Genomic DNA, 27,848 nt, shown 5'->3' on the forward strand with positions numbered 1-27,848 from the left:
GTCCCACTTGATTTATGTGACCAGGGTAGAAATATTAAAACAAACAAGTATTTGCCTGGGAGAAGTAAAGTTTCATTTTGTAAGGACCAGACAAAGAAACCTAAATATCAGGAAAAAAGTGGTGGATCAGGAACTCATTAAATCATAGGCAGCATTAACGTCAACTACGTTTTAAATAGATCTTGACCAGGACTTCGTCAGGACTGAAGCCCATGCTTTAAAAGCCAGGGCTGTATCCCACTTCCAGCTTGAGCTGCCGCACAACTGGTGAAAATTAACAGTAACAATTGCTGACTGCATCAATTATCTTACTAAGAGCACAATCCTAACCAACTTTCCAGCACTGACCCAGTTGCAATGCAGCCTCAAGGTAAGGTAATAAACATGCCCTTACCTTGAGGAGGACACCTTGACTATCTCCCGACTGCAGGACGCAGTGCACGCCACATTGGCACAGCTATGTCAGTGCTGGAAAGTTGGTTAGGATTGCACCCCAAGGCAGCCATTTTCAACCAGTGTGCCATGGCACACTGATGTGCTGTGAGTGGTCTGCAGGTGTGCCACAGGAATTTGGGGGAAGGTCATTTATTAGTAGGGCCAATGGGAATGTGAGTCCCCAGCTGACAGCACGGTGTGCCTTGTCAATTGTCAAAAATCTGATGGTGTGCCTTGACAATTTTAGTGCCTTGTCAGTGTGCCATGAGATTAAAAAGGTTGAAAATCACTTTACTAAGGGGTAACTGGAATGCTGATTACCATGTCTACCCTATACTACCAGATGCACATTCACTAGCATCAGTTCTAGAACATCAAATATTGAAAGGACTTTCAAAATACATTCAGATTGAACAACGGCAAGGGAAGATCAGCATGGCTCCAACAGGGACTTATAAATGCCTCAACTCACCACTTTGCTCTGGTCTTGTCAAACTGAACTTCCTCCTTGACCTTCCCCCCCCCCCACTCCCCTTTCTCTTGTAAGCCCAAGTCTTATTTTCATACATATACAGAGTACAGCACCTATATTGGATTCTAATTTATCCTAATTGCTTTGGGAGACCATTTGTGTCTGGAAAGCAAAAACTCACATATATATATCTTCTTCTTCTGCTTCTTTTTTTTTTTTACTGGTTTGAATTCAGTCATGAGTTTCTTTGATTAATATGGATTACTATGCTGAACACAAGTTATGGTCTACTTCTATACTGCCATATCAAATTTCAAACCAATATCTCTTTCAGTTAGAATAGGATACATACAAATGAAATGTGCTCTCAGGAGGAGTTCTCATAAGGGCAGAACCACTAGTAACTGTTACCATATGTTGGATTCTTTATGGCGAAATTCAGTTCTAAGCATTTGCCAAACCACTTTTGGGCAATGAACAGCCTGAAGTAGCTTATATACAAACAAGGGACCTTGAAAGAAAGCTAGGAAATGCTTTTAAACCCTGCTATTAACAGAATAGTGCTGAGAAAGATAATTCTAATTAAGATAGCAAATACATCCGGATGAATCTGCAAAACAATTGGATCATCAAACAAAAATCATTCTCATAACTTAATAGGGAAACCCTAGCACAGCAATTAAAGCAAATTCATATTGCAATATCAGGTATGTTGTTGCTCAAGGCAGATGAGCTTTTAAAAAAGAAACTGTTGACAATGTTAGTGCGCCTTTTCAAAATTACTCAATATTATCAGCTTAGTTTTTTGCTCTAGTATGAGATAGATTTTTAACTAGGCAAACATGAATATTAAAGTAGTTGTCTTAATGGTGAGACATAAAAGAGAATAACACTCACAGCAATACAGAAAGGAATTTTTTTTTTAAAGAAACCCATCTTTCAGGGGACTAAGTGAGGAAATGTCCATTCTTGAATAGGAACATCTTGGGCAGAATCATAAAATGTTTTTTTAAACAAAAGAAAAGCTTGCATGTGCCACCTAGTATTTCAATCTTAATGTGCAAATCTGAAACAATTTTTGTTTCAGATTTCAAAGTTACATAGACGTGATCATAGTTAAACCACATTATTGGACATGTGGCTCATATAGCCAAATTTGATTATAAATATGAATGCATAAATCTTAAAGTTACAAATCTTGAAGAGTTCTACAAAGAAAATATTCTCATTCTGTTTGGTCATCTAAATTTTATTAAAGATCTTAATATTCTTTAATTTAATCTGAAAATCAGACAATTGTTAAAAGCCTTCATATTGAAGACTTTATTACAATGCTAAATATACCCACAGTTTATACACTTTAAATATGTTACTTTAAAAAAAATTATCAAGCTTAAATACGTTAATGTAAGTAAGAGGGTCAAAACAAAAATGCAAACATTTAAATGCAACATTAAACATGTGAAATAAAAGCGTGATTGGTTAGAGGAAATATGCTATGCTGTTACCCTAGTGACATGTTAAAAAAAGATTGCAAGCTGAATGACTGTATGATATGAAATTAAAATGTTTCACATTGAACAATCCAAAATGAATTGAGAAAGGTTATAGCAGAGGAGGGAGAAATCAATTCTCCAATGGCAGTGGTGAATAGAACAGAAGCATGAATAGGATTTGCCAGTGGGGTGCAACAGCTGCCAAATATCCTGCAGCCAAAGAACTACAATAATACTGATGAAGTGTCCAAAAGCTTTTGGAATCATTGCAGGGAACAGAGGAGTACTCTAACAATAATCGTGCCATTCTGTCCCATACAGCTCCTGCAGCAGAATCAAAGGAAAGATTCATCTTCAAAATTGCAACACCACTGCCCCCCAATTACAATATGTACATGACTACTCAGATACAAAAGTCACTTCCTGAATGACAAGGATATGAGGTACTAGGGAACTACTTCCACAAGTCCAAGGCTCTTTAGGCTTCTTTTTCTCTCAAGCCACAGTTCTCTAAGCCAACCTGCTTTTGAAAGTGAAAAGGAACTTTAAAAACATTACACATTACATAGGATGAACTGATTCCTTCCCCCCAACCCCGCAAAGGTTTTTGTTTTGTTTTGTTTTTTTAAGTAGCTATGCTTAAGCCTTTGGGCAAGCCTAAAGAATATTTTGAGACTGTAGCCAAATGAAACAAGCATGCTATCAATTAGAAATCAATATATGCACCTTTAAAAAAACAAAATTATAAGGTAAAGATTCCCCTCCTACCCTTCTGAAAAAACACAACAATGGCTTGATTAAAATGAAGACTTATCCTGGTATAACCAACACTGGACTCAATTCAAACTCTCAAGTATTTAATGGTTCAAGAAATAAGTAAGATGGTAAAATGAGCTGAATTATGCACCCTTGGGAAAACCAAGAGCTCAGTGCTGACCTCCCCACCCCCCTTCTCAACGTAAGTGATTGTGTAAATACCACAGAAGTTTAATGCTACGAAAAGGGCAGAATAAATAAATATCCTAGTCACACCCAGTGGCCAATGAATTATTCAAGAGTCAGCAGCTGCACGTCATTTGCCTGACATACCTTATGACTTTTCATCCAAGAAACATGGTCTCATGAAGGACAGATCTGTCAATGACTGCTGGTCATGATGGCTATGTCCTAACATTAAATTCAGAAGGATCTTAGTAGTCTTGGATGCTTCTTTTTAGAGGGGAAGGCGGAGAATAACTTTAACAAATATCAGTTGCAGGGGAGCAATGGTAAGAGAGAAATATGTCTCTCTCTCTCTCTCCAACTTATGGGCTTTCCAGAGCCAGCTGGTGAGCCACTGAGGGAAAATGGATGCTGAACTAGATGCGCCTTGATTACATCAAGATTACATCTTACATCAGATGTAAGAGGAAAGCATCATTCCCCATGGTGCAAATAAGCCTCTGCAAGCTATGAGTTTCTGTGCTCCTCACTCCTGCTTTTTTGCACAAGAATTTTGTTTTTGAATTCTGAAGTGAAAAATTCTATACTTCATGCCAACTCAGAGAATCTGGTTTACTTCAAACCGTAGCTCCTCAAGATCAGCTGCAACTTTGAATTCTGGCCTGTCTCAAATTGGAAGTAAATGCTCTTCCTCTCCTCCTATTGCACACAAAGGAGTAGGACAAGAGATGAAAACAACAGAATCAATGACCCTGTGGGATTGCAGAGGCTTGTTCATGTAGGAGGAGGCTACAATCATGGTTTAAACTTTAAACTATGCAAATTAATCAGCATTTCACTGGTCTCTCATGTCACTGAAGCAACTTCAACAGAGTACCTCAGCTGTCTACTGATACAGGTTGCTTTACATGTCACAGTTTCCTACACAGATATTACTTCCCTGTGGAAAAAATGCATGCATGCCAAGGACATACTGTCTTCTTAAGCAAAATTTATATCTATGTAAAAAAAAATGTACATGACCACAACCATCAGTCTTTATAAAATTCTGATTAAATCTGAAAACAATTACTGTGATGTGGCTTATATAATTTTCATAACAACAAAATTTTATAAAGGGAAAATTCATGGACCACACATGACAGGAGCACAGTGTTGTCAGGTCCAAACCTAAGGAGGAGAGTATTATAAGACAGGAAGACAAGGGGAAATTCTGCTAGGCACAGTTTAGCCCTTGACATCCTATGCATTTCCTTTCTCCAACTTCTATCAAAAGTTACAAACTTCTACAATAAGTGATCTAACAAAAGCAAACTCATGAGAACTAAGCAGTTGGTTAATTGAGGCAAGTTAACAGCGCTAAGAAGAGCTTGAGCCAAGAAGTCTCAATGCACATCTCCCTTCAGCCATAAACACAATGGATGGCCATGGTTAGGCCATACTCTTTAAGCCTCTTTCAGCCCTGTTATATCCCTGAAGTATTTTGAATTCTCTTCACTCCTCTCATGGGGGGGGGGGGGTTTCACACAATTAGATGGCGTAACTACTACTGCTTTACCACTGGGACTAAATCTGTGCTAAGCTATACACAAAAAAGTAGCAATGCCATCACCTACTGGGCTAAAGAGCATTACAGCTATTAAGTACGGGGGGTTACTCCTCAAGTACCAAGGGATACCAAGTGAATCTCTGCCACTTGCCAGTCTCTAATTAATTCCCCTAAAACTTTAGGTTATCCTGGGAAGAGAGGATAAAGGCATTAACATGCACCAAGATTAAATTAGCTAGAAACCCTTTATTCATATATATCATCATGACCACCATGAATACTTTTACAATTTTACATCATTTATTCAGTCAATATAATCTAGAAATAGTCACTCTGTTTTTCTTTAATAGCAACTAAAATTCACAAGGACAATTCAAAATATTTACTCCTATGCATTCCTTCCCTCTTCTCTTAGGTACAAACCATAATCACTATTTATTGAAATTCAACTTGAAAGCTAAACTATTTCAAACAAATAGTGGAATACAAAAGACCAGGGCTTTTTTTGTAATGGAACGCACCGGCACCTTTTTCCCCCCCTCCTCTTTGCCCCCACCTTTTTTCCCCCCTGCCTGCACCTTCCCCTCCTCTCTGCCCCCACCTTTTCCCCCCCCTGCTTGCACCACCCCACCCCCTTTTTTTCCCCTCTTCCTTGCCCCCACCTTTTTACCCCTGCCTGCACCACCCTGCTCTGCACTGCTGGCTAGGGAGGGATTCGAATCTCCAACCTTGTGCTCCACAGCCCAGCACTCTCTCCATTGGGCTATAGGAAAACCTATTGTCAAAGTGTTCAGAACTAATATATAAGGTCTTCAGCCTAGCTGGTGGCTATCAGTGCCTCAAGTATTAGTTCCAAACACTTTGAGCCTAAGAGCTCTGGTGGCTTAGTGGTTAAACTGTAGGTCTGTGGAGGGGTTCAAATCCCACTGAGGAATATTTTTTTTTTTTTAGGTGGAAAGGTGCTCCATGGCTGCAAAATATAAAGGTTGGTTGCTAGTTGCCAAAAGGGGGGCCAGTTGAGGCTGCAAAACTCCTCAAAGTTCAGTCCCAGGCAGGCTCTTTTTTGAACTTTTTTTTTTTTTTAAGTTCCAGTTAGGACTTAACCCACAGTTAAGCTCCTGGAGTGAGCCCCCTGCTGGAGGCTGTGGGTTAAATCCTACCTGGGACTTTAAAAAAAAAAAGTTCAAAAAAGAGCCTGCCTGGGACTGAACTTTGAGGAGTTTTGCAGCCTCAACTGGCCCCCTTTTTGGCAACTAGCAACCAACCTTTATATTTTGCAGCCATGGAGCACCTTCCCACCTAAAAAAAAATGTATATATATATATATATATACACATATATAATAATATATATATATTATTCCTCAGTGGGATTTGAACCCCAAGCCTCTGGCTTCACAGATCTACAGTTTAGCCACTGAGCCACCAGAGCTCTTAGGCTCAAAGTGTTTGGAACTAACACTTGAGGCACTGATGGCCACCAGCTGGGCTCAAGACCATATTTGTTCTGAACACTTTAACTACTGTATAGGCTTTCCTATAGCCCAATGGAGCACCTCCCCACCTAAAAAAAGGGGTGTTTCACTCCAGCTGTGGCAGGAGTGCTTTTGCTATCAGGGAGCTCACACGGGATGGAAGTGTGTGTGTGCGTGTGTGTGCGTGCGTGCGTGCGTGCGTGCGCGCGCGCATGTATAAAAAAATGGTTTAAAAATAAATAAATAAATGAATGAATAAATAAATAAATAAAAAGTTGTGAGTTCCTGCACCTATTTTTTTTTTACAAAAAAAGCACTGCAAAAGACTGTTCCCAAAATAATTAGTGTCTATCTAAAAATCTTTGGATTAATAATTATGAAAAAGTATCATGGATACAGTAAGGCAAACCTTCATGGAAGTAAACATCATTTTAGCTAATTTGAGTATGAAAAATATTTTAAATTAGTTTTTACATTTAGTAATATTGGTTCTTTTTTTCCTATTATAATGTCTCTATTTTAATCACCAAAGAAAAAAATTAATACTGTTTCCTAGGAATATAACATGTCCTTATTTTAAACACACAGTTAAGCTTTTCCCTCATGTGCTACCATCGGGTAATACAGGCATGCAGCAAATGATGGATTTTTCCAAGCCATGAATGATAAAAGGCCAAAACCAACAGAGAAATTAGGAAAATAAACCTAGCTGCCAACACAAGCAACACATAGGAAGTGCTGAAGCCAATTGGGTTTAGAAGTGTAAACATTACATTAGTAGACCCATGAGAAAGCATGATATAGCCACACCTGGAGCATTAGTCTCCTATTCCCCTGTCCAAACTACTAATGAAAATAAGACTACAGCCAATATATCAGTCGAACATCACTTTCGGTTTGAGAGGCCTCAGCTACATCAAAACAAACTGGATTCCCTTAAACCAAAATGTTTCCCCTGGAAACAGGATCATATTCTATCATGGCAGACTCAGGATTTCCATTTAGCTTCATAATGAAAACTAACCTGCAGCAAAGGGTGGCAACCACTTAACAGTATGTCAGCCTATTGCGTAAATAGGGAATGTTCTATGTACAATAGTTTTAACACACTGAACAGTATAAAACAATCATCCACCATTCACAGCTACTTCCCGTAGGAAATCTATGTCCTATTATCTGAATAGCACATTAGCAACTTGACCCCTGCGATTCAAGCATTTTGATAATTAGCTTAAAATGAAATCTGTTGGTATTTCCCTTATGAAAGGGATTGCCAGTGACAAATGATAATTTTTTTTGTTAAATTCTAAACTCAATAATGGAAAACAAAAATGTACATTTTCCTTGTTGTAATTCACAACCTCTCACAGTAAACTTTTTGGTTTAAGAACAGTAATAAATCTTTAACAGAAACAGAAGTTATACAAGAATACATCTTGTATTCACACACTCACGGCTCTCTCACACACACTCACATGGCTTTCCCTCCCTCAGGTCTTTTCCAGATCCAACTTAGAAGTTGCTGCTATCAGGGAGAGAAAAGGAATTAGAGCTGTGGCAGAGGCCATTGCTCAGTGGCCGAATAAATACTTTGAATGCAGAAGTTCCAGGTTCAATTCCTGGAATCTCCAGACAGAGCTGTGAAAGACTGCTCCCCACATCTGAAACCCTAGAGAACCACTGCCAGTCAGTGTAGACAATACTGAGCTAAATGGATCAATAGTCTAAACAGTTTCATATCTTTCCAGAAGAGACAAGCAAGTGGGCACATGGCTTTGTATATCATCAACTGCAACTATTTGCATCCCATGGCCATCATCCACCCCAACAAGCTATGACAGCGGTTCCCAAACGTTTTAGTACTAGGACCCACTTTTAAAAATGACACTCTATCGGAACCTGCTTAGCTTTAAGATTCTTAAAGAATAAGTTTCACCTTACCAGCTGCTCACACCTCTGGTTTTTTTACTATCATAGGGGATCACCTTCTGAAGAATTTGTTGAGCTCCATGTTCATTGGATCAGGACCATTCTCATGGCCTTGCAATCCCCTGGCCTTCAAAGGAACCCAGGCATGGTTACCTACTCATGAGTAAACACACATGTGTGACTCGGTTTTGATTTCCAAAAGGCTCAATACATTTTTGTTGTTAGCTTAGAGGGGAGGATTTCCTTCTCAAGTGTTATTGGGGCTTGCCTATATCAGCTCAGAACCAACCTGGTGGTGCTGCATTCCTCTTGGCCTTCAACGTTGACCGAGTCATGTTTGCCTACTCATGAGCAAACACACACACATGGCTCAGTTTTACTTTTTGTAGGGCTCAATACATTTCCCAAGTCAGCTATCAGCTTGCCAGTTTCAGTTTCACAACTAACCAACAAACAGGTCAGGACCCACAGTTTGGGAAACACTGAGCTATGAAATCACTAGCATGAGCAGAACTAAGCTGAGAGGTGAAAAGTAGAGTTCAGTCTACGGGCATGAGACATAGCTGGTGAGCTTGCATGTGCTAGCAGCTCCCAGTTTTTCCCACACACACAAAAACACAGACTACTTTTCAAGGCGGCAGTAAAGAAAGCCAATTCCATGCTTGGGATCATTAGAAAAGGTATTGAGAACAAAACGGCTAATATTATAATGCTGTTGTACAAATCTATGGTAAGGCCACACCTGGAGTATTGTGCCCAGTTCTGGTCGCCACATCTCAAAAAGGACATAGTGGAAACGGAAATGGTGCAAAAGAGAGTGACTAAGATGATTACTGGGATGGGGCACCTTCCTTATGAGGAAAGGCTATGGTGTTTGGGCCTCTTCAGCCTAGAAAAGAGACGCCTGAGGGGGGACATGATTGAGACATACAAAATTATGCCTGGGAAGGAAAAAGTGGATAGAGAGATGCTCTTTACACTCTCACATAACAACAGAACTAGGGGACATCCACTAAAATTGAGTTTTGGGAGGATTAGGACAGACAACAACAACAACAACTTTATTTTTACCCCGCCTTTCTCCCTGAAGGGACTCAAGGCGGCTTACAACAGGTTAAAACAGATTAAAAACATAATTTAAAACAAATAAAAACATATTAACACATATCATAAAAACAGCAGTCAGATAAAAAATAGTCCGGTAAAAAGAGCATAGAGCAGCAGCAAATCATAAAAGTATCAGGCCTGTAAAAAATATACAAGATGTTAAAAAGGCTGAGAACTCAGAAGGCTTGATTAAACAGAAGGGTTTTCAGGCCTCGCCGAAAAGCCTCAAGAGAGGGAGCCATACTTAAGTCAAGGGGAATGGAGTTCCATAGCATTGGTGCTGCTACTGAGAAGGCCCTATTTCTTGCCGCTGCCCCACGTACCTCCCTAGGCGGCGGCACTTGTAAAAAGGCCTTCTCTGATGACCTAAGAGGACGAGCTGGATTGTACGGGAGTAGGCAATCTCTAAGATACCCTGGCCCAGAGCAGTATAGGGCTTTAAAGGTCAAAACCAGCACCTTGAATTGGGCCCGGAAACAAATGGGCAGCCAATGCAGCTGCTGGAGAAGCGGACTGACAGGGTCGAACCGCCTACCTCCAGTAACCACACGAGCCGCCGTATTCTGCACTAGTTGCAGTTTCCGAATTGTCTTCAAGGGCAGCCCCACATAGAGCGTGTTACAGTAATCTAACCTCGATGTCACCGAGGCATGGATCACCGTGGCCAGATCTGCACGATCCAAGTACGGCCACAGCTGGCGCACCAGCGCGAAGGCCCCCCTAGCCACAGCCGTCACCTGGGAATCCAGGAGCAAAATCCAGACAAAAGAAAATATTTCTTTACTCAGCGTGTGGTTGGTCTGTGGAACTCCTTGTTGCAGGATGTGGTGACGGCATCTGGCCTGGATGCCTTTAAAAGGAGATTGGACAAGTTTCTGGAGGAAAAATCCATTATGAGTTACAAGCCATGATGTGTATGTGCAACCTCCTGATTTTAGAAATGGGCTATGTCAGAATGCCAATGCGAGGGAGGGCACCAGGATGAGGTCTCTTGTTATCTGGTGTGCTCCCTGGGGCATTTGGTGGGCCGCTGTGAGATACAGGAAGCTGGACTAGATGGGCCTATGGCCTGATCCAGTGGGGCTGTTCTTATGTTCTAGGCATTAAGCCTCACCAGGTTCTGAGGCTACATAAGCCAACAGAAAGAGAAACAGCAAGAAGCCTAAAGAAATGACAGGTGATAAATGCATTGCACCAGAGTGTCAACAAATTGGGGGACAGGGTTTTAAGCAAGAAACTATTGGCCTCCATTCCTATAGTCAACTCCTTTCAAGCTGTGCCAGCAGCAAGCCTCCACAAGTGAAGAAAAACAGTATTCAAGACTCTACAAATGTAAACAAATTCATGAGTGTACAAGATCTCCCTGCAATAAGAACAGCCCCACTGGATCAAGCCATAGGCCCATCTAGTCCAGCTTCCTGTATCTCACAGCGGCCCCACCAAATGCACCAGGGAGCACACCTGATAACGAGACCTGCATCCTGGTGCCCTCCCTTGCATCTGACATAGCCAACTTCTAAAATGAGGAGGCTGCACATACACATCATGGCTTCTAACCCATAATGGATTTTTCCTCCAGAAACTTGTCCAATTTTCTAACATATTTGAAGAAGCTTTCATTATTCCCCTTAATGCTGCTAGCCATGTGTTCCTCATAGTTCTCTTGGCCTCCCGTATCACCTTCTTACATTTCTTTTGCCACAGTTTATGTTCCTTTTTATTCTCCTCATTAGGGCAAGACTTCCATTTACGGAAGGAAGCTTCCTTGCCCTTTACAGCCTCTCTAACTTGGCTCGTTAGCCACATGGGCACCCTCCTGGACTTAGTCAAGTCCCTTCTTTTTTTGTGGTATACACCTCTGCTGGGCCTCTATTACTGTTGTTTTAAGCAGCCTCCATGTACTCTGTAGAGATTGGACTCTTTTTACCTTCCTTTTCAACCTCCTTCTAAACAGCCTCCTCATTTGAGGGAAGTCCACCCGTCAGAAGTCAAGGGTTTTTGTGAGAGATTTGCCCGGTATTCTTCCCCCAATGTGCATGTCAAAACGGACCGCAGCATGATCACTGTTCCCCAATGGCTCTGTAACATTGATATCTCTAACCAGGTCCTGAGTACTGCACAATATTAAATCCAGAGTCACCTGTCCTCTGGTGGGCTCCAAGACTAGCTACTCTAAGGCACAGTCATTTACGTAACATGTCAAGGAATCCGGTCTCCTTTTCGTGACCAGAACACAAATTGACCCAGTCAACATGAGGATAATTGAAGTCCCCCATGATTACAACCCTGTCCCTCCTTGTCACCTCCCTGATCTGTCTCCTCATTTCAAGGCCCCCTTCCAGTTTCTGGTCTGGAGGACGATAGTACACCCCCAGTATTACATCACTCCTCAGACCTGGTAATTTAACCCATACAGATTCTATCGAGTCGGACCCACCTTCAATCTCTATTTTGCTGGATTCTATCCCTTCCTTAACATAAATGGCCACCCCACCTCCAACACGCCCCTGCCTGTCCCTCCTGTAGAGTTGATAGCCAGGGATTGTGGTACACCACTGATTCTCCGCATTCCACCAGGTTTCCATTATGCCCACTATGTCAATGTTTTCCCTTGTCACCAGACATTCCAGTTCTCCCATCTTTGCTTGGAGACTTCAGGCATTTGCATAAAAGCATTTGTACATGGAATGCCCTGGGATGGGCTGCTTATTAGCTCCTTTATCCCTGAATCCTCTCATTGTGCCAAACCATCTATCACATCCCATCACGCTACCATTCCCAATTTTTTCTCCTACTCTGTCTTTGCCTCGTTGTTCTCTAACCTCCCCATTGTCGTCCCATAGCGATGAGGAGTCCCGAACCGGATGCCCCTTGGCATGTTCATATAGTACTATAGAGCAGCGGTTCTCAAACTGGTGGGTCACAACCCACCAGTCTGAGACCGCCTGACCTTTTCCCCCTTTAAGGGGCAGGTGCCAGAGGAAGCAGCAACACAATCCCCAGGATCACACCACTGCAGGGGAAGGGGGGTGTTTTTAACCAAATGTACCTGCTGCCGGGATTCAGTGTGTGTGTGGGAAGTCCCGTGGGGCCTGCAGAGGGTTCCATGGGACTCGCCGCATTCCCTGAACCCCAGCAGCAGGTACGTTTGGTTACAAGCTGCCCCCCTTCCCCCACAGTGGTATGATCCTGGGGATCGTGTCACTACTTTCACCTCACCCCCACAAAGGCTCTAGTTCTCAAATTACCAGGGAGTGCTATAGAACTAAGCCAAAAGTCTTCTTTTCATGAAGGTCCCGCAGCAGACCAGTAGCTCCATGAGGGTTCCAAGGACACTAGATCAGGTGGAACACACCATTGTCTTAATTTTTTTCATAATGGTACCTCACCATCACAAGACTTCAGGTCTGAAAATAGTTTCATGCCATTGGAACACTATAACAACTGAGAATGGGAAAGCATGTGCACAAATAAACATTCTGATCCAGGAGAAAAAAAGCCATGAACCAAACTGGGTACAAGCACACAAAACAACCATTATGTAAGGTCGGTTAGGATGCAACCCAAATATTATATTTTCTACAGAACTGCTGATTGCCTTATAAGCAATTTTATGCAGATTTAAAATAAATCAGTCAAAAACTATGATACTAAGATTTCCCTATTTGGGTGGCTGGGAAACTCAGGGAGAGTTTGAGAACCAGTAAGTGTTTGTGGGGGTGGGCAGGGAGCAGCATTGCAATTGCTACGATCATGCTGTTGCCACTGCAAAATCAGAAGTTGGGTGAGGTTTTTTTGTTTTGTGCGTTTTGTTTTGTGCACAAGAAGGGCTGCATAGGGAGTTGACCCTCCAAAGAACCATAGCAACCATCAGGTAAGTTTTAAAAAACCTTCCCTTCCTGGCAACAGCACAATTGTGATGATCACATTGCTGCCAATTTCTTGGTCCCACCTCTTAAGAGAGAATATCCTTCTTCCAGTTTCCTGGTGGGTCTTGTATCCAAAATAGGACTCTTATTCAGTAAGCATTTAAAGATCAAATACATCTCCAAAAACTAAATGCATACACCAGTTAACAAGTATACTAGCTCCTAAGCTATGTTTCAGGTTTAATCTGCTACTCTACTAATAGAGTAATGGTAATACTAATACTAATGATTAGTATTAGAGTAATACTAATGATAGTAATATCATTACACAAAAATAGGTAGCCCCTGCCCAGATGGCTTGCATCTAAAAATACCGCTCAGCCCACATATACGGTGCATCAAATACAATGAGTATGCTCGCCAAACATACACATAAACACCATGATAGTTTGAAGATTTATACGTATATTAACACTGTATCCAAGACCTAAGAACCTTCTTTAGGTATGCTCCAGAGTTTGCACTCACCCAGTGGAATTTTTCCTTTGAACAACAGACCCCCATGATGTTTCAAAGTGGTTCTTTGATCCTGATCCTACATATTCATGTTAGCTTTATGGCAAGAATCACTTTTAACCAGGTAATGTTCAACTATTTACAAGAATTTCAGAACTAATGATGCTAAGTAGCTTCAAAAATAGTGTTTATTTCTCAGCAGGACTTAGAAGAGCTGGACTTCGAAACCACACCAATTTCTAAGAATGCTTCTATTACTTTTGCAAAAATTCAATTAAGGGGTTCAACAATGTGATTTTTCCAATACTAGAAAAAAAACTTACCTTGGAGTCCCCTGAAATCTCTGCGATCTAAGTTGTTCAGCCACATATAAAGATGCTGCTGTTACTAGTAACTCCCTTTTCTCAGAGTCTGTCAATTTGTGTCCTACATTTTAAAAACAAGATTAAAAAATTACACATCAAAGACTAGGTCACTGTTTAGCATGCTCTCAGCCCCCAAATGTACACATTTTCCCCTCCTGTGTTGCCCAATTAATCGTTACACTGTTGGAAACAAAATCTGTATTTTTCCAATTTTCAATTTGGTGTTCACACAGAATTTCAGTGTTTTAGCACTGTTTTCACACTATCAGCTAACATTGGTCATTTGTGCTAAAAAAAGTTTGACAATGGGAGAATTGAAAATTCATTGTGAGATATGCTACAACTCAGTCCAATAATAAATTCTTGTAGGCGTTTGAGAATTCATTCAAGCAGCATGTGGTTCAGTACTTTATTTCCTAAAGCAAAAATGGTAAACTTGTTCAACACAGTGGAAGGCCATATTTCTGAACAGCTGCTCAGGACCCAGTTCACTGGATTGTGGGGTAGTTGGACATAGAGAGGCAACAGTGCTGTTGCAAGTCTTCCAGCTTATTTTATTCCCTTGTGCCAGCCAGGATCGAAGTCTTTCATGTGCTGCTTTTATCATATGTAGCATCAATCCCTATGCAAACTGAAAATGGCCCTGCTCAAGCAAATAGCCAGGCAGAGTTTCTGGTCCCTTGTACAGTAATCTCTCTAAAAGAGGTCCATACCAGTACATGCACCACTTCACAGTCGCCACAGTGGAGTCCTGCGGCACTTCCAGATGCACAGCAATGATTTCATACATCAGTGCCAGACTTTGAGGAACACTGAGCTGTGTAGGGTTTGGCTTCCCAGGGCTTTGAGCTGCTCGGCCAGTGCAGCTTAAAGGGAACATTGCCCTTGTCTGTTCTACAATGCACATTTAGGAAGAATACAGGACAAAAATTACCCAGTGAGCCAGTGTTGTTCACAAGATGCCAATTAGCCATCTCTGTCTTAAAATATGCAAGCTTTCCTTTCCATAAATAGTAGTGTGGCCGATCACTGCTAGAGACCAATAGGCTGAACAGGGACATGTATAGCCGATCCTGTATGGAGAATGTCTGCATGATTCAGTGGTGTACCATGGCTCTTAATGAAGTGTTTCCCATATGCTGCCATTTTTTAAAAATCCACTTCTAAATTAGCATCAATATAACAAATAATGTTTTCTTTGTGAGCCTCCCATTTCTTGAATGCCAGGCAAGAGTGCCTAGGTTTCACCTATTTAAAGAATTTAGGACAGAGATTTTGCCACTTATTTAGGATGCCCAGTACAACAGAATATAGATGTCTATGGAAAACTAATCACTACAGCATACAAAGCACATGAAAATAGCTTTATTTAAAAGGTTGCTTTGTGTTGATGAAAGCTGACACATGAAGAACATATATACTTGAAAATTAGCTTGAACATGTGTCAAGTACACCACTACAAGTAAAAATTTAATTAAAAGTTGCCAGCTAAGGTTAAAAGGAAAGCTGTCAGAATATTTCACAGAATTAAAAGAAGTTGTTAAAAACATTTATTTTATTGATCTCTGAATGTTAAAATCTTCCTTTTTCACTAATACATGGGTACTTTGTATTATACAAGCCCATTTGTAAAATAGTCTCAGACATCTTGTTTTGGAACACGAAAAGAATGGTTAAACTCTAACTTCTTCACAAAAATAATTTTTAAAAATAAAAAACCTAAGGTAAAGCTGTCATTTCAAAATTGGCAGCAAAGCACCACTCAGTTGTTTTCACTCACAAAAACTAGGGTAGGGGTTGAACTGCCTTGTCTTTTCTTACTCTAGTTTCTTCTTCCATCCAATGTCTTGCTAGATTTTTAAGCATCTTGGGGTCAGTTCACACATATTTCTAGATGGCTTTTCTCCCTGTGACTTCTCATTATGTACACAACTGCACATAGAAAATGCAATGAGGATCAAGAATACACAGATTTTTACAGTGATCCTCACAAACTGTATAGATGCCAATACTTAGTACTATAATGATAGAAACCACAACTCAAATTTGGCAGAGAAAATAATTATAAGCACATAGGCTGGGCCAATGACTTCTTTTAATCCATTTTATAATACTTACTTTAGACACTTAATATAATATTATACAAATCAGACTTCAGACTTACACATTTTAAAAATAAAAGTATCTAGTTCTTTTGATTGTGCAAAACAGTATGATGAAAGAATTTTCTCAAACCATGCAAACTGTAAATCTTAAAAAAGGTCTTGAACTATTATTCAAATTTAGTAGCCTCTGAAGTTATCTTATGATTTAGAATGTGTTCTCACATCTAATAGTACCACAGATTTGAGTCACCAACACCTTCATATTACAGTACTAAATTTCAGCTGCAAACAGCTGAAGTACTTTGGGGGTTTACACAAGCCCATCTCATTTCTCATTTAAAAAGGAGCTTTACAAATCCCCAAAGTCCATCTCCAAGCCTGAGCTCAAAAAAGCTCACCAGAACCAGTACCCCCTCTTCCCTCCAGTCTCCCCATCACCAAAATTCACCGTTCCAACGCAACTCTCCACCTTTTTCTTACAGTCTAGCACAGGGGTGCCCAAACCCCGGCCCTGGGGCCACTTGCGGCCCTAGAGACCTCTCAATGCGGCCCTCAGGGAGCCCCCAGTCTCCAATGAGCCTCTGGCCCTCCGGAGATTTGTTGGAGCACACACTGGCCCGACACAACCGCTCTCAGTGTGAGGGTGACTGTTTGACCTCTTGCATGAGCTGTGGGATGAGGGCTCCCTCCACTGCTTGTTGTTTCACATCTGTGATGCAGTAGCGGCAGCAAAGGAAAGGCCAGCCTTGCTTTGTGCAAGGCCTTCTATAGGCCTTGAGCTATTACAAGACCTTCATTCATTCGTATAAGTTCATCTTTAAATATTCATTTATGTAAACTTAAGTAAATTTATTCAAATTTTAAATATAAATTAATTATTTTCTTCCCGGCCCCTGACAGTGTCAGAGAGACGATGTGGCCCTCCTGCCAACAACTTTGGACACCCCCGGTCTAGCAGATGAGGAAGCAGAAGGCACAGCAGAAGCATGCAATGAGAAAGGTAAGTTAATTCCTTTCCCAACCCCATCACCACTGCAGTTACCTTTGAGAAGACAAATTGCTCAGACTGGATTAGAAGATAATTTGATTTATTCTGATTTGCAGGGCAAGAAATTGAATGGTTTCTGAGGTAATCCAAGGTAAGCAAGGACAGCATATTCATCTATATTTGGAGCTGCAACTTAAATGGATATTCTGTCCTAATTTTATCTGGGCTACAGTCTTTCCAAATGTCATGTCCTGGATCATTCACAATCAATATTATGTTAAGTTGGGTCATTTGTTTGTACAGATAAAATAACTGAAGGAGCATCTTGTACATTTGTACGAGCCCAACTTTGCATTACACAGATATGCTGATATGTTCCTCCAATGTAGCCTTGGACCTTAAGCAAGGGGACAAGAAATTGCTTTTCAAAATGAAGCTCATGCTAACAGTATGCCTAGCACTTACCAGCTTAGGATAAGTTGTACCAGGAACTGCACCAGTGCTGTATTACAAATGATGCCCTTACTATTCATGTTATAATTTCACAACAACTAGATGTATAGTGCAGACATTTAAAATTAAACTCCCAGAAAAACCACTATCTTAAGTGATTTTTTAATGGTTTTTGCTACTAAAAGACTCATTTCTCCCCTACGTTTCACTGACCAAACATCTTAAATGGAACTTTATGCTTCCGGCTTGTTGCAGGATATCATCGATTTAGTTTTACCAATGTTATCTTTCTAAAAAGAGACAGTAAAACTAATATCTGCTTCCAAAAATCATTTTCAAATTAAAAGTATTTAAAAAATTTCAAAAAAATTTTGCAACTGCACCCACACTTCTCCCCAAAACATTTGCACTGAGGACCAACCTTTAAAACCATCAGGATACACTTCGGTAAGAAATTTAGTGCTGATGTCTCCTTGGACAAAACGTGGATGTATTATCACCTCCTTCAGTAAGGAAATGTTGTGGGTTACACCTAAAAAGTAAAAGTTGTATTAGATTATCATCCCCTGGTACACATAAAAGGTACCTGGAAAAGAAATACTATACAGACGCATTAGAAGCTGGTGCTTGGGATGGAAGGACAGACAATTTAAAAACTCTCAATAGAGAAAGAAAGATTCAGATGTGAAATGTCTGAATAAATGAGATTTTTAAGTACTATACAGTCATTCATTCTAGAAGCTACCGTTAATCACAACAAATCAAGATAACCTGTTAAATATTACAGTAAGTTGCCTATAGCTGAGTTTGACAATTCTTTAATCATATTTTTCTCCCTGTATTACAGAAAATATAAAAGGAAAGAATTCTACAGGGAAGATGATAGACCACGGAAAGTGTAACCGTGTAACCCCAATAGTCCGCTAAAGAACTATAAAAGAACTGCTAAGTAACTATAAAAGAATTATAATGCATGTGTGCAGAGTTGAAATATTTCTAAGATTCATTCTCCCATATGTTGTGAATGTTTAGCTTTTTGTTCATCCAGTAGCAAGTACTTAACAAAGGGTAGCTTATATCTTACTGATATTAATACCATGAACAATTAAACAGTTCATTACTCATTAAATTATAAGAACCTAGGTATTTGCTTAAGCTAAGAGTCTCTAAACCACCTTGTAATTTTGAAAATCAGTGTACTTCAGAAACTTGTGTTCCTATGTTAACTTCAGTAGAATATTTCCAACAAAATGCTTCAGGCAAAATACTTCTAAAGCTGTTAATAGAATAATATGGAATATTTAAAACCTAAAGAATTTATATTAAAAAGAAATATTTAAATATTTCCCTTGTGACTAACAAAAGCCACCTATGAAAATATTGTGATACTGTTTTTTATCACAGTTGCAAATTCAGCATTCTCACACACACACACACACACACACACACACACACACACACACACACACACACACACACACACCTTCCCATATTGAGCAAATGCAAAAAAATATTACATATTACAATGGGAAAAACAGATCAGCATTTTTAGTCTTCCCAAATTGATCCCTAGTGAGATGATAGTTGATCATAGGGATGTCTGTCCCTATTTATTGTCACCAAAGCCTAAATTCAAACAGTATTATAATTCAGTCCAAACTATGTGCTTGAGAGAAATCAGAGGATTTTGCAATCCTTTAGGAAAAGAGACAGCACTTACTATCTAGAAAGCGCTATCATGCAAATATAAATTAACAGTCACAGCCTTATAGCCTCAGCCACAAGGTACCCAATACCCAACACTTCAGACATTTCAAAGTATGATTTGCAGTTTAGCCTGACCTCAGTGAAAGTTCACAAGGTATCCCCCATCTGTGTGAAAAACTATGAGGCTACAGCAATCTGGACCCCTATAGGAGTTTACTCCTGGATACCTGCTGCTTCCAAAATACCAGCCAGACATTAACCCCACATTCTCACAGGATCAAACAGAGGCCAGCCTGCATGCACACTGAACTATATATTACATTCATCTTGCAATGATATTTCCTTTTCTACCAACTTAAAAAGAAATCAGTTTTGATAATCCAAGAAACTGAAACTGAAGGTACAAAAACTGAAAGTATAAGTGAAATGTATCACTTCTATACTTTTTACTCATGATGATTTAACAACTTGCTTTGCAGAAATACATATAGCCTTTGCTGCATTGTTCCATTGTTCTAAAGACAAAAGAAATACAAGCAGGAGATTGAAAAGTCTTTTGAGTCAACGCCGTTTTTCATTTCTGAATGCTTGAAAAAGTCTGAGTTAGTCTATTAAGGCTTATAAACAACAGCCATAACCACAAACTTTATATCAAATTCTTCCTTCAAATAGCTTGGGAAAGCATACATGAGCTTTTTTTCTCCATCTTATTTTCACAACACATTATTGACTTTAGGCCCATGGTCTCCCAAGGCGCTTCATGGCTAAACAGGGATTTAAACCTTCCTGAACCAAGTACAATACCCTACTCAGTGTGACAAAATGACTTGGTCTCCTGCAGCGAGGAAGAATCCCTTCCAGATGACCAGACATGGAAACATCTGTAAATGGAAAGATACATGGATTCTACCTACCTACCCTCCTTTCAGACTTTCAGACTGTATATACTGTACAACCAATGAGAAATGCTTTGCTGTAGATAGGAAACCTAGTAAAAACTGTGGGCAAGTAACTTTGGTATACTTATTAGTAAAGCTTGATAATTATTTGAACCTTCCTAAAATCTCTCTCACACAAAACATTTTTTGGATAAAAACTTAAGATCAAGGCATACTACCAACAATTCAAGGGTATTATGCATTCACCATCTTGCCATATAAAGGTCCAGCCTTGTTATGCACGGATTTTTTTATACACGGATTTGACTCAACACGTAAATGTTGAGAAGGAATGAGAAGGAATTATAAATTCCTGTAAATGAGAAGGAATGTGCTGATCCCTGGAGAAGGGGAAAAATGCATCCTTTTAAAATCAGTTTAAGAAACTGAACACTCCTTTAACAATAGCCTTGTTAATGAGAGAGAGGGCAGCTGGCTGACAATCCATCAATCCTTCTCTCTCCAGCTGACCCCTCCCTTCCCCCCCCCCAAGCATGTGAAAGAAAGGTGACCACTTTGCATTGGTGAAGGGAGGGACTGAGTTTGGAGGATGACTGATTGAGGGATTGTCTTCTTAATGACTCTTATCTTACATCACAAAGGTCAGCAAGGGTGTTTTTAAATCACCAGAGCAAAGAAACTTTGTTTTTTAAATTGATTTGCTATAGTTATTTGCTGTCCAGGTGAGTGCTTGAACCAGAACCCCTGGGAATAATGAGGCCCAACCTGTACATTTGAATAGAAAAGATTACCTAACTGTAAGCTTGAATGGGAACACATATATATCCTTGAACACTGACACAAAGTATACCTTACAAAAGGATATCCTAAAATTAAGCCAATCTATCTTTTCCCAAAAAGAGAAAACAGTGATTATTTTAGGTCACCTCTCTATCTGCTCAATGGAACTACCCAAGGTGGCTTATAACAATGTCACAAGTAATACTAAAACACATTTTAAATCTAATGATGATAAATAAAATAGCATGGAACAGACAGCAGACACATAATAACATAGCAACATTTTTAAAAAAGGAAAAGGCTAAATGAAACAAAAGGGTTTTCACTGCCCATTTAAAACCAGGCAGAGTTCAAGTTTAGTTGGGCATCACAGAAGGAAGGAATTCCAGAAGTGGGGAACTGCCCCTGCTTTGCCTTGAAGAATGCAGCTGTGGAGGGGGAGGGAAGATAAATATCTATGCAGCTTTTGATATAGAACAGTACAGTCGAAGTATAGATGTCGATATTGTCCTCCGCAAATAATGTCCAATCAGTACGCCTGAAGCAATCCCAAAGTTGCTCCAATGCATCTTCTGACCACTGTTGTATTTCTCTGACAACAGGCCTAATTCTATTGACAAGAGGTCTGTATGATGGTATCAAAAACAGAGATATACGGTCAGATTGTCCCAGATGGGGCAAAGGTATAGTCCTATACCCGTTCACAATATTACTATACACATGATCTAAGGTATTTTGCCCCCTAGTGGGACATTGTACTTGTTGACTGAACACAAGATGTAAGCATGCACACTAGACCCTACTGTCAAAAATACTAGAGTAACTGAGCTCAGGCCCTGGAGTAAGATTTTATTTACATCCTCCTCCAAAGTTCCAGTTATATTCTATGCGCTGGAACATGTTGAACACATAATGATAAAATGCACAAAAATCTAGAATCCTTAGTCAATATAATCTGATGCATAAGACCTTAAATTCAAACTAAAGTGATATTTTATCATCACTTCAATTGTTTCAGGGGGGGAAGAGACCTGAAGAGACTTATTGATGTGTCCTTTATCAGAAAAGTGTTTATTATAGAATCACGTACCTTGTACAAAATTATACAGAAATGGTTTGAATACAGTGATCTACAAGTCGAAGAATTTAATTAGCAACACTCAGAATAAGCCGACTGTTGTACCTCATCATTCATGGGAAACATTCTTCAGTATAAATATTTACTGACACTAAACATATTCTGTGTTGATTAGCCCTTTTTACAGTATTAAGCTTCTGTCAACTTGACATTCACAAAACGCAAATCTGCATTTATCCATGTAAACTTAATTGGTGTCCTACATGTCTCTCCATAGATAAACAATTCAATATATTTAACTTGCTGGGAATTTTAATTGTGTTAAGTGGAATGGAAAGAACTTTAGTTGCAAAAGCATTACATTCATTTTTATGAGAGATTTAAATTGCATAATGTTAATTGAGCATTGCTATTTTGCAAGACTGTTTTTAGAAATGTACTGTATAAATTGACATTTAAGAGGTATTCCATTTTATTTAAATAGTACTAAAGGAAAAATAGGCAGAGAATTAAGATCTGCTTTATTCCTATTTATTCTTGTTTCTATTTATATCTCCGGAAAACCATTATTATGAATAATTAAAGTGAAAAACAATGCTTACTTCCAACAATGTAAATTTGCAGTTACTTCAAACATTTATATTGTTTGGAAAATATATATTTGTATATATTCCAGGCTAATATTCCTATTGTCTGAAACAAATTGGTGCAAGAGCTCCCACAGATCTGGGTTGACTTGTTGAGGCTGCTGGGGATTACAAATGTCCCCTTACCCCAAGGAGACTTCAAGCAATCAAAAATCCCTCACAGGATGTAATGCAGCCCACACTGACACCATTGCACCACCATGTGGGGATACAGAGACCAATCCTATGCTTGTGTACTCAGAAGTAAGTTCCATTATAGTCAATGGGGCTTACTCCCAGGGAAGTGTGGATAGGATTGCAGCCTTAGAACCCAATCCTATCCAACTTTCCAACATTGCTGTAGCTGCAATGCAGGTATGAGGTAAGGGAACAAATGATCCCATTCCTTGAGGAGGCCTCTGTGATTGCCTTCCCACCACAGGATGCAGTACATGCCCCATTGGCATGGCTGCACTGGCACTGAAAAACTGGATAGGATTGGACCCTTAGTTAGTATTGGGCTGTTAGGGCACAGTCCTAACCAGGTCTACTCAGAAGTAAGTCCTATTTTGTTCAATGGGGCTTACTCTCAGGAAAGTGTGGTTAGCATTGCAGCCTTAATCTCAATTTTCATATGCCCAATGTTTAGTGCCCCAAAGAGTACTGGGCTTTGGGGCAGGGAGCCATGAGTGTGCAGTTATCCAATAAGCACCCCAAGTACAAAGGATAGAGCAGGCTTACATTGCTAAATAAGGATGCCTCTGTGTTTATACATAAAAACATAAATACTTTTGCTATCACTCTATTTGAAATCTTATTCTTGCGTCTTCCTGTAAACCCTTGTAAAACTTTAGATTACAAATAGTTCAGAATTGCAAGTTATTGTGTTCTGTCCCCGTTCTCCCCCCCCCCACCCGTGACTAAAGAAATGTTTCTCAAGTACAGAAACTGGCAGTGGGGCCAAGGGTGTGGCTTTTGGTTCTTGCCTCAATGAGTTTCACCTGCTATTCTGTTACTTGAGGTTGGTTTAAAAAAAATCCTAAAGATGGGAAGCTCTCCCCCCCCATAAAACTCAATGGCAAGTGTACATATGAAAGAGGAGTGCAAGTTATTCATAAGACTTGCAGCACATTTATTAAAATGAGCAAGCTGAGACAGAGAATAGCTTATATAAACGATACCTAGCCTCAGAAAAGAATATTCATTACTCTGCAGTTTCTTCTCTTGCAATTTCTCTCTCCAGCTATTTTCTTGCACTTTCCACACTGCTCCCACTACCATAGCTACTCTTTGTTTCTATTTAATCTACCTTGGGTCAGGTTCAGCCTTATTCTATATTTTCTTTCCTTTCTCCCTACTGTTAACCTCTCCTTGCCCCCCCCCCCGGGGTTTCGGCTCTTTGGAATTTCTGTTTTGTCTTCTCTTGTTCTTCTCTTCCTGTGCCCTCTAATAATGCTTACTGAGCTGCACCCCAATTGTTTTCAGTGCAGCTTCTATCCCATCATCTGTGTCAGGCTTGATGGGAAAAGAGAGAGGCTGCTTTGATTTACCCCAGGGTCTGCATTATAAGCCGATCTAAAGATGACATTGCTGCATGTAGTTTGTGATCATGTGGCTGGGCAGGGGAGTGCTCCCCTTCTCTCCCAAGGCGGGGGAGGGGTGGCTGCCCAGCAGCTGAATGGCCTGCATTCTGTCTCCCCCCTCCCTCATCCAAGGCAGAGGGGAAAGTGGGGGGTTCGGTGCGCAGTGTTCCTCCGCTGCGATTTGCTGCCCACAGGAGTGGCCAGGCAGCATATGGGGAGGTGGCCCCATGTCCCACTAGCTTCCTTCCTGATCCTCTGGCCCAGAAGTCTTCTCCCTGGGTAAGCTGGGGACCTGTGGGAGGAGGGGAACCCCAACATTTGCAAACCACCAAAAATGGAGTCACAACCTCCTGGTGAATTCTGACCACAGTCTAGGAAGCCTAGACTAGATGACTTGTTGTTGTGAAAGTTCAATACCAAGAAATCTGCATTGAAGTTCCATACCATTCTGATAAGTCAGAACCAGCTATACATATTAAAACCCCTGCTTTTGAAATTTGCTTAAATGCAGCTGTAACAAAGCATGCCAAACACCAAATATAGATGGGCCCCCGTTATCCATGGATCCGGTTGTCCATGGTTTTCTGCCCCCATGGAGGCATTACCTTGCCTTTGATCTTTAACAGATCACTAAAAAACCTTCTTGTTTTTACAGGTGGCTAAAATGGAAACATGATGAGCAGGCAGGTAGAAGGCATGATAGAGGGAGAGACTGCCAGAATGGTAACAGTTTCCTGTTACCATTCTGGCAGTCTCTCCCTCTATCATGCCTCTTGCTTGCCTGTTTAGTAATCTGTAAAAGCAAGAACAAAGGCAAGGTAATGGGCGGGGAGGGGATGGGACAGAGAAAGCTATACTTACTATAGTGTTTACTCTTACCCACGGTTTCTGATATCCACGGGGTCCCAGGAACATATCCCTCCGTGATACCAGGAACTGCCTATATTTAATACTATAGTATTACTAAATTATAGTATAGTATTATAATACTATAATACTATAATTCATGAGCCCTGAAGCAGCGGAAAATGATCCTAGGAAAGAGACCTAGAAGATCTTCTTTTTGCATTTTGTTATCTTCAGTATTCCAATTTCTTCTTTACTGGTGCAAAATAGCTATTATAACAAACAATGTTGCCACTGAAAAACCCATCATATAAATATGTGAAATACTACTAGGATTTGAAACACTTGTTTTCTTTTTTAATTCAAACCATCATCAGGCTGAAAAATCATGTACACCTATACAATCATAAGCACACATACTAGCAGGTAATTCAGTAGGATTTCATTCTAAGAAGACATGCTCAGAATTGTGCTATAAGAAAGAGCCTTCAAATTGAGTCTAAGAAGACAGGTAGTTTAGTTCATGTCCGGGACTTCTATGAAAATGAACTATATTATTCTGCACACAGAGAATGTAACACAAAATTGTACATCATGTGGATTTCTGAGAAAGCTTCAGGTAGTTTTTCTGAAACAACAAAGCATACCTGAACATAAAACACAGTTCCTTATGTAGAGCTCTCCTATCAGGAGCACATTTATTCATTTAGCTCTTAAACAGACTAGGGGTGCAATCCAAACCTACGCTGGAGTAGGCAAGCCAGGAGGCTTGCGCTGCATCCAACGCAGGTTCGTTGGCTACAGGGGCTCAGCCAGGGCAAGGGAAAGCTCTTTCCCTCAGCAAATATGGAAAAGGTCTTCATAAAGAATGACAAAGTACTTGTAATCACCATGATGTCTATTTCTCACACGATCAGGCTGGTGTTGTAAGAAGTTACAGAACTATCAGCTGGGATGGGAACAGAAAACAGTTGCATTCAGTCTATGGATACCCAACTGGGTTCAAGAAAAATATCTGGCCTTCACCTACATTACGTGCAGCCTACAGCAAGCTCCTGGTTCTCCAAAAACAGCCTCAATATCAACAAAAGGTTCTGTTATTCAGAAAGGAAAATGTTGGCTCTTTGGATGGCTATCAAAACATTTTTTTAAAAAACAAATGCTATACAGTGACCAGATCACACATTGCTGTATATACCAATCCCACTATCTGCAGTGAGAACTTCTTCCCTTGCTGCCAGTTCAAAACATTTTTAGGCTTTAACAGTTTCAGTCATTTTAGTAGCACTGCTAAAACACCAGCAAACTTTGCAGTAAACTTACCTTGTTCTTTGAATGCACTATGCATTCCTGCCACACAAACTATAGTCCATATCTATAGTAATAGACTGTGCATGCACACACATATATAAAGATTTATTACTGAAATATTTGATTATTTGCTCTGGGAAGAAGAACGAGTAGTATACCACAATATCAAATTCATGAAGACATTTTACATTGCATGATAAGCAATTATAAAAAAAATGGGGATCCCACACTTGAATTGGGTAGCCCTATTTTTCTTCTTTCCTTTTGACCCCCATTAACTTGTTGCTGTTTCAGGTGTATCTAATAAGCAACCACATTCAGGGCAAAGACAGCATTTTTTATAGTACAGTGCACTGCATTCTCTCATCCTGCTTTATAGCTATTAACCTCTTTGGCTCAACCATTTTAAATGATAGTGTATAACATGCTTTCCCAAATTCATTCAGCCTTTTTTGTTACAGGGCCTATCTGACAGAGCCTTTGAGCTATTGCAGGGTTTAGCACTGCACCAACAAGAACTAGGCAAGCCATATCCACTGAAGTGGCTTTACAAAGTCACCATTCATACTTCAGAGTTACAAAAGTCAGCATTACAGAGTTCTATAACATGAACAGGCACCATAACTCTGACCTTTGGTGATGATGTTTTTTAAATAAAAAAGAGCACTTTTCACACCACACACTACCATGTTCATACTTCCCATACATTCATACACCCAACAGACATTTGTTAAAATGGGGAATTTCACTGAGTGCTTTCCAGAACACGATTTCAATAATTACTACATCAGAAATAACTGGATATGTCACTGTAGATGAAAATACCAATCATAAATTTAGTACTGGGACTATGCTGTTCCTCTCCTAATCAAAATGATGAAGGTAATAATGACTTGGAGAAACAAATGAAAGAAGCATCCAAAAGGAGGAATTGTTGACAATAGGGCTGCAATCCTAACCAACTTTCCAGCACTGACATATGCAGCTCCGAGGTAAGGAAACAAACATTGCCGTACCTTGAGGAGGCCTCCATGACTGCCCCCCAACTGCAGCATGCAGCACATGCCCCACCAGCACAGCTATGCCAGTGCTGGAAGGTTGGTTAGGATTGCACCCCAGGTGACTTCAATTACCCTCACATAAACTGCGTAAATTCATATTCAAGGTCATGGCAGAAAGAACATTTCTAGTTACACTAACAGCATAATCCTATGACTGTCTAATCCAGGGGTGACAAACATAAGGCCCGGGGGCCAGATGCGGCCCACAGAAGCTTTTTATCTGGACTTTAGGCTCTCAGCTGCTAAGCAGTGCTGAG

General features: G+C 40.2%; 1 protein-coding gene across 1 annotated transcript in view; it reads right to left on the reverse strand.

Annotated features, from left to right (window-relative positions):
* The window catches only part of PCCA (propionyl-CoA carboxylase subunit alpha), a 276,404-nt gene that overhangs the window by 135,032 nt on the left and 113,524 nt on the right, over positions 1-27,848 (reverse strand). Inside the window, exons 16-17 of the mRNA XM_066620028.1 lie at positions 18,122-18,232; positions 14,113-14,215 (exon numbers count right to left, since the gene is read on the reverse strand). Coding sequence (XP_066476125.1) covers positions 14,113-14,215; positions 18,122-18,232 — 214 coding nt within the window. The remainder of the gene's footprint in view (positions 1-14,112; positions 14,216-18,121; positions 18,233-27,848) is intronic.

The sequence above is a fragment of the Tiliqua scincoides genome, chromosome 3, assembly GCF_035046505.1.
Source record: "Tiliqua scincoides isolate rTilSci1 chromosome 3, rTilSci1.hap2, whole genome shotgun sequence".
NCBI lineage: Eukaryota > Metazoa > Chordata > Lepidosauria > Squamata > Scincidae > Tiliqua > Tiliqua scincoides.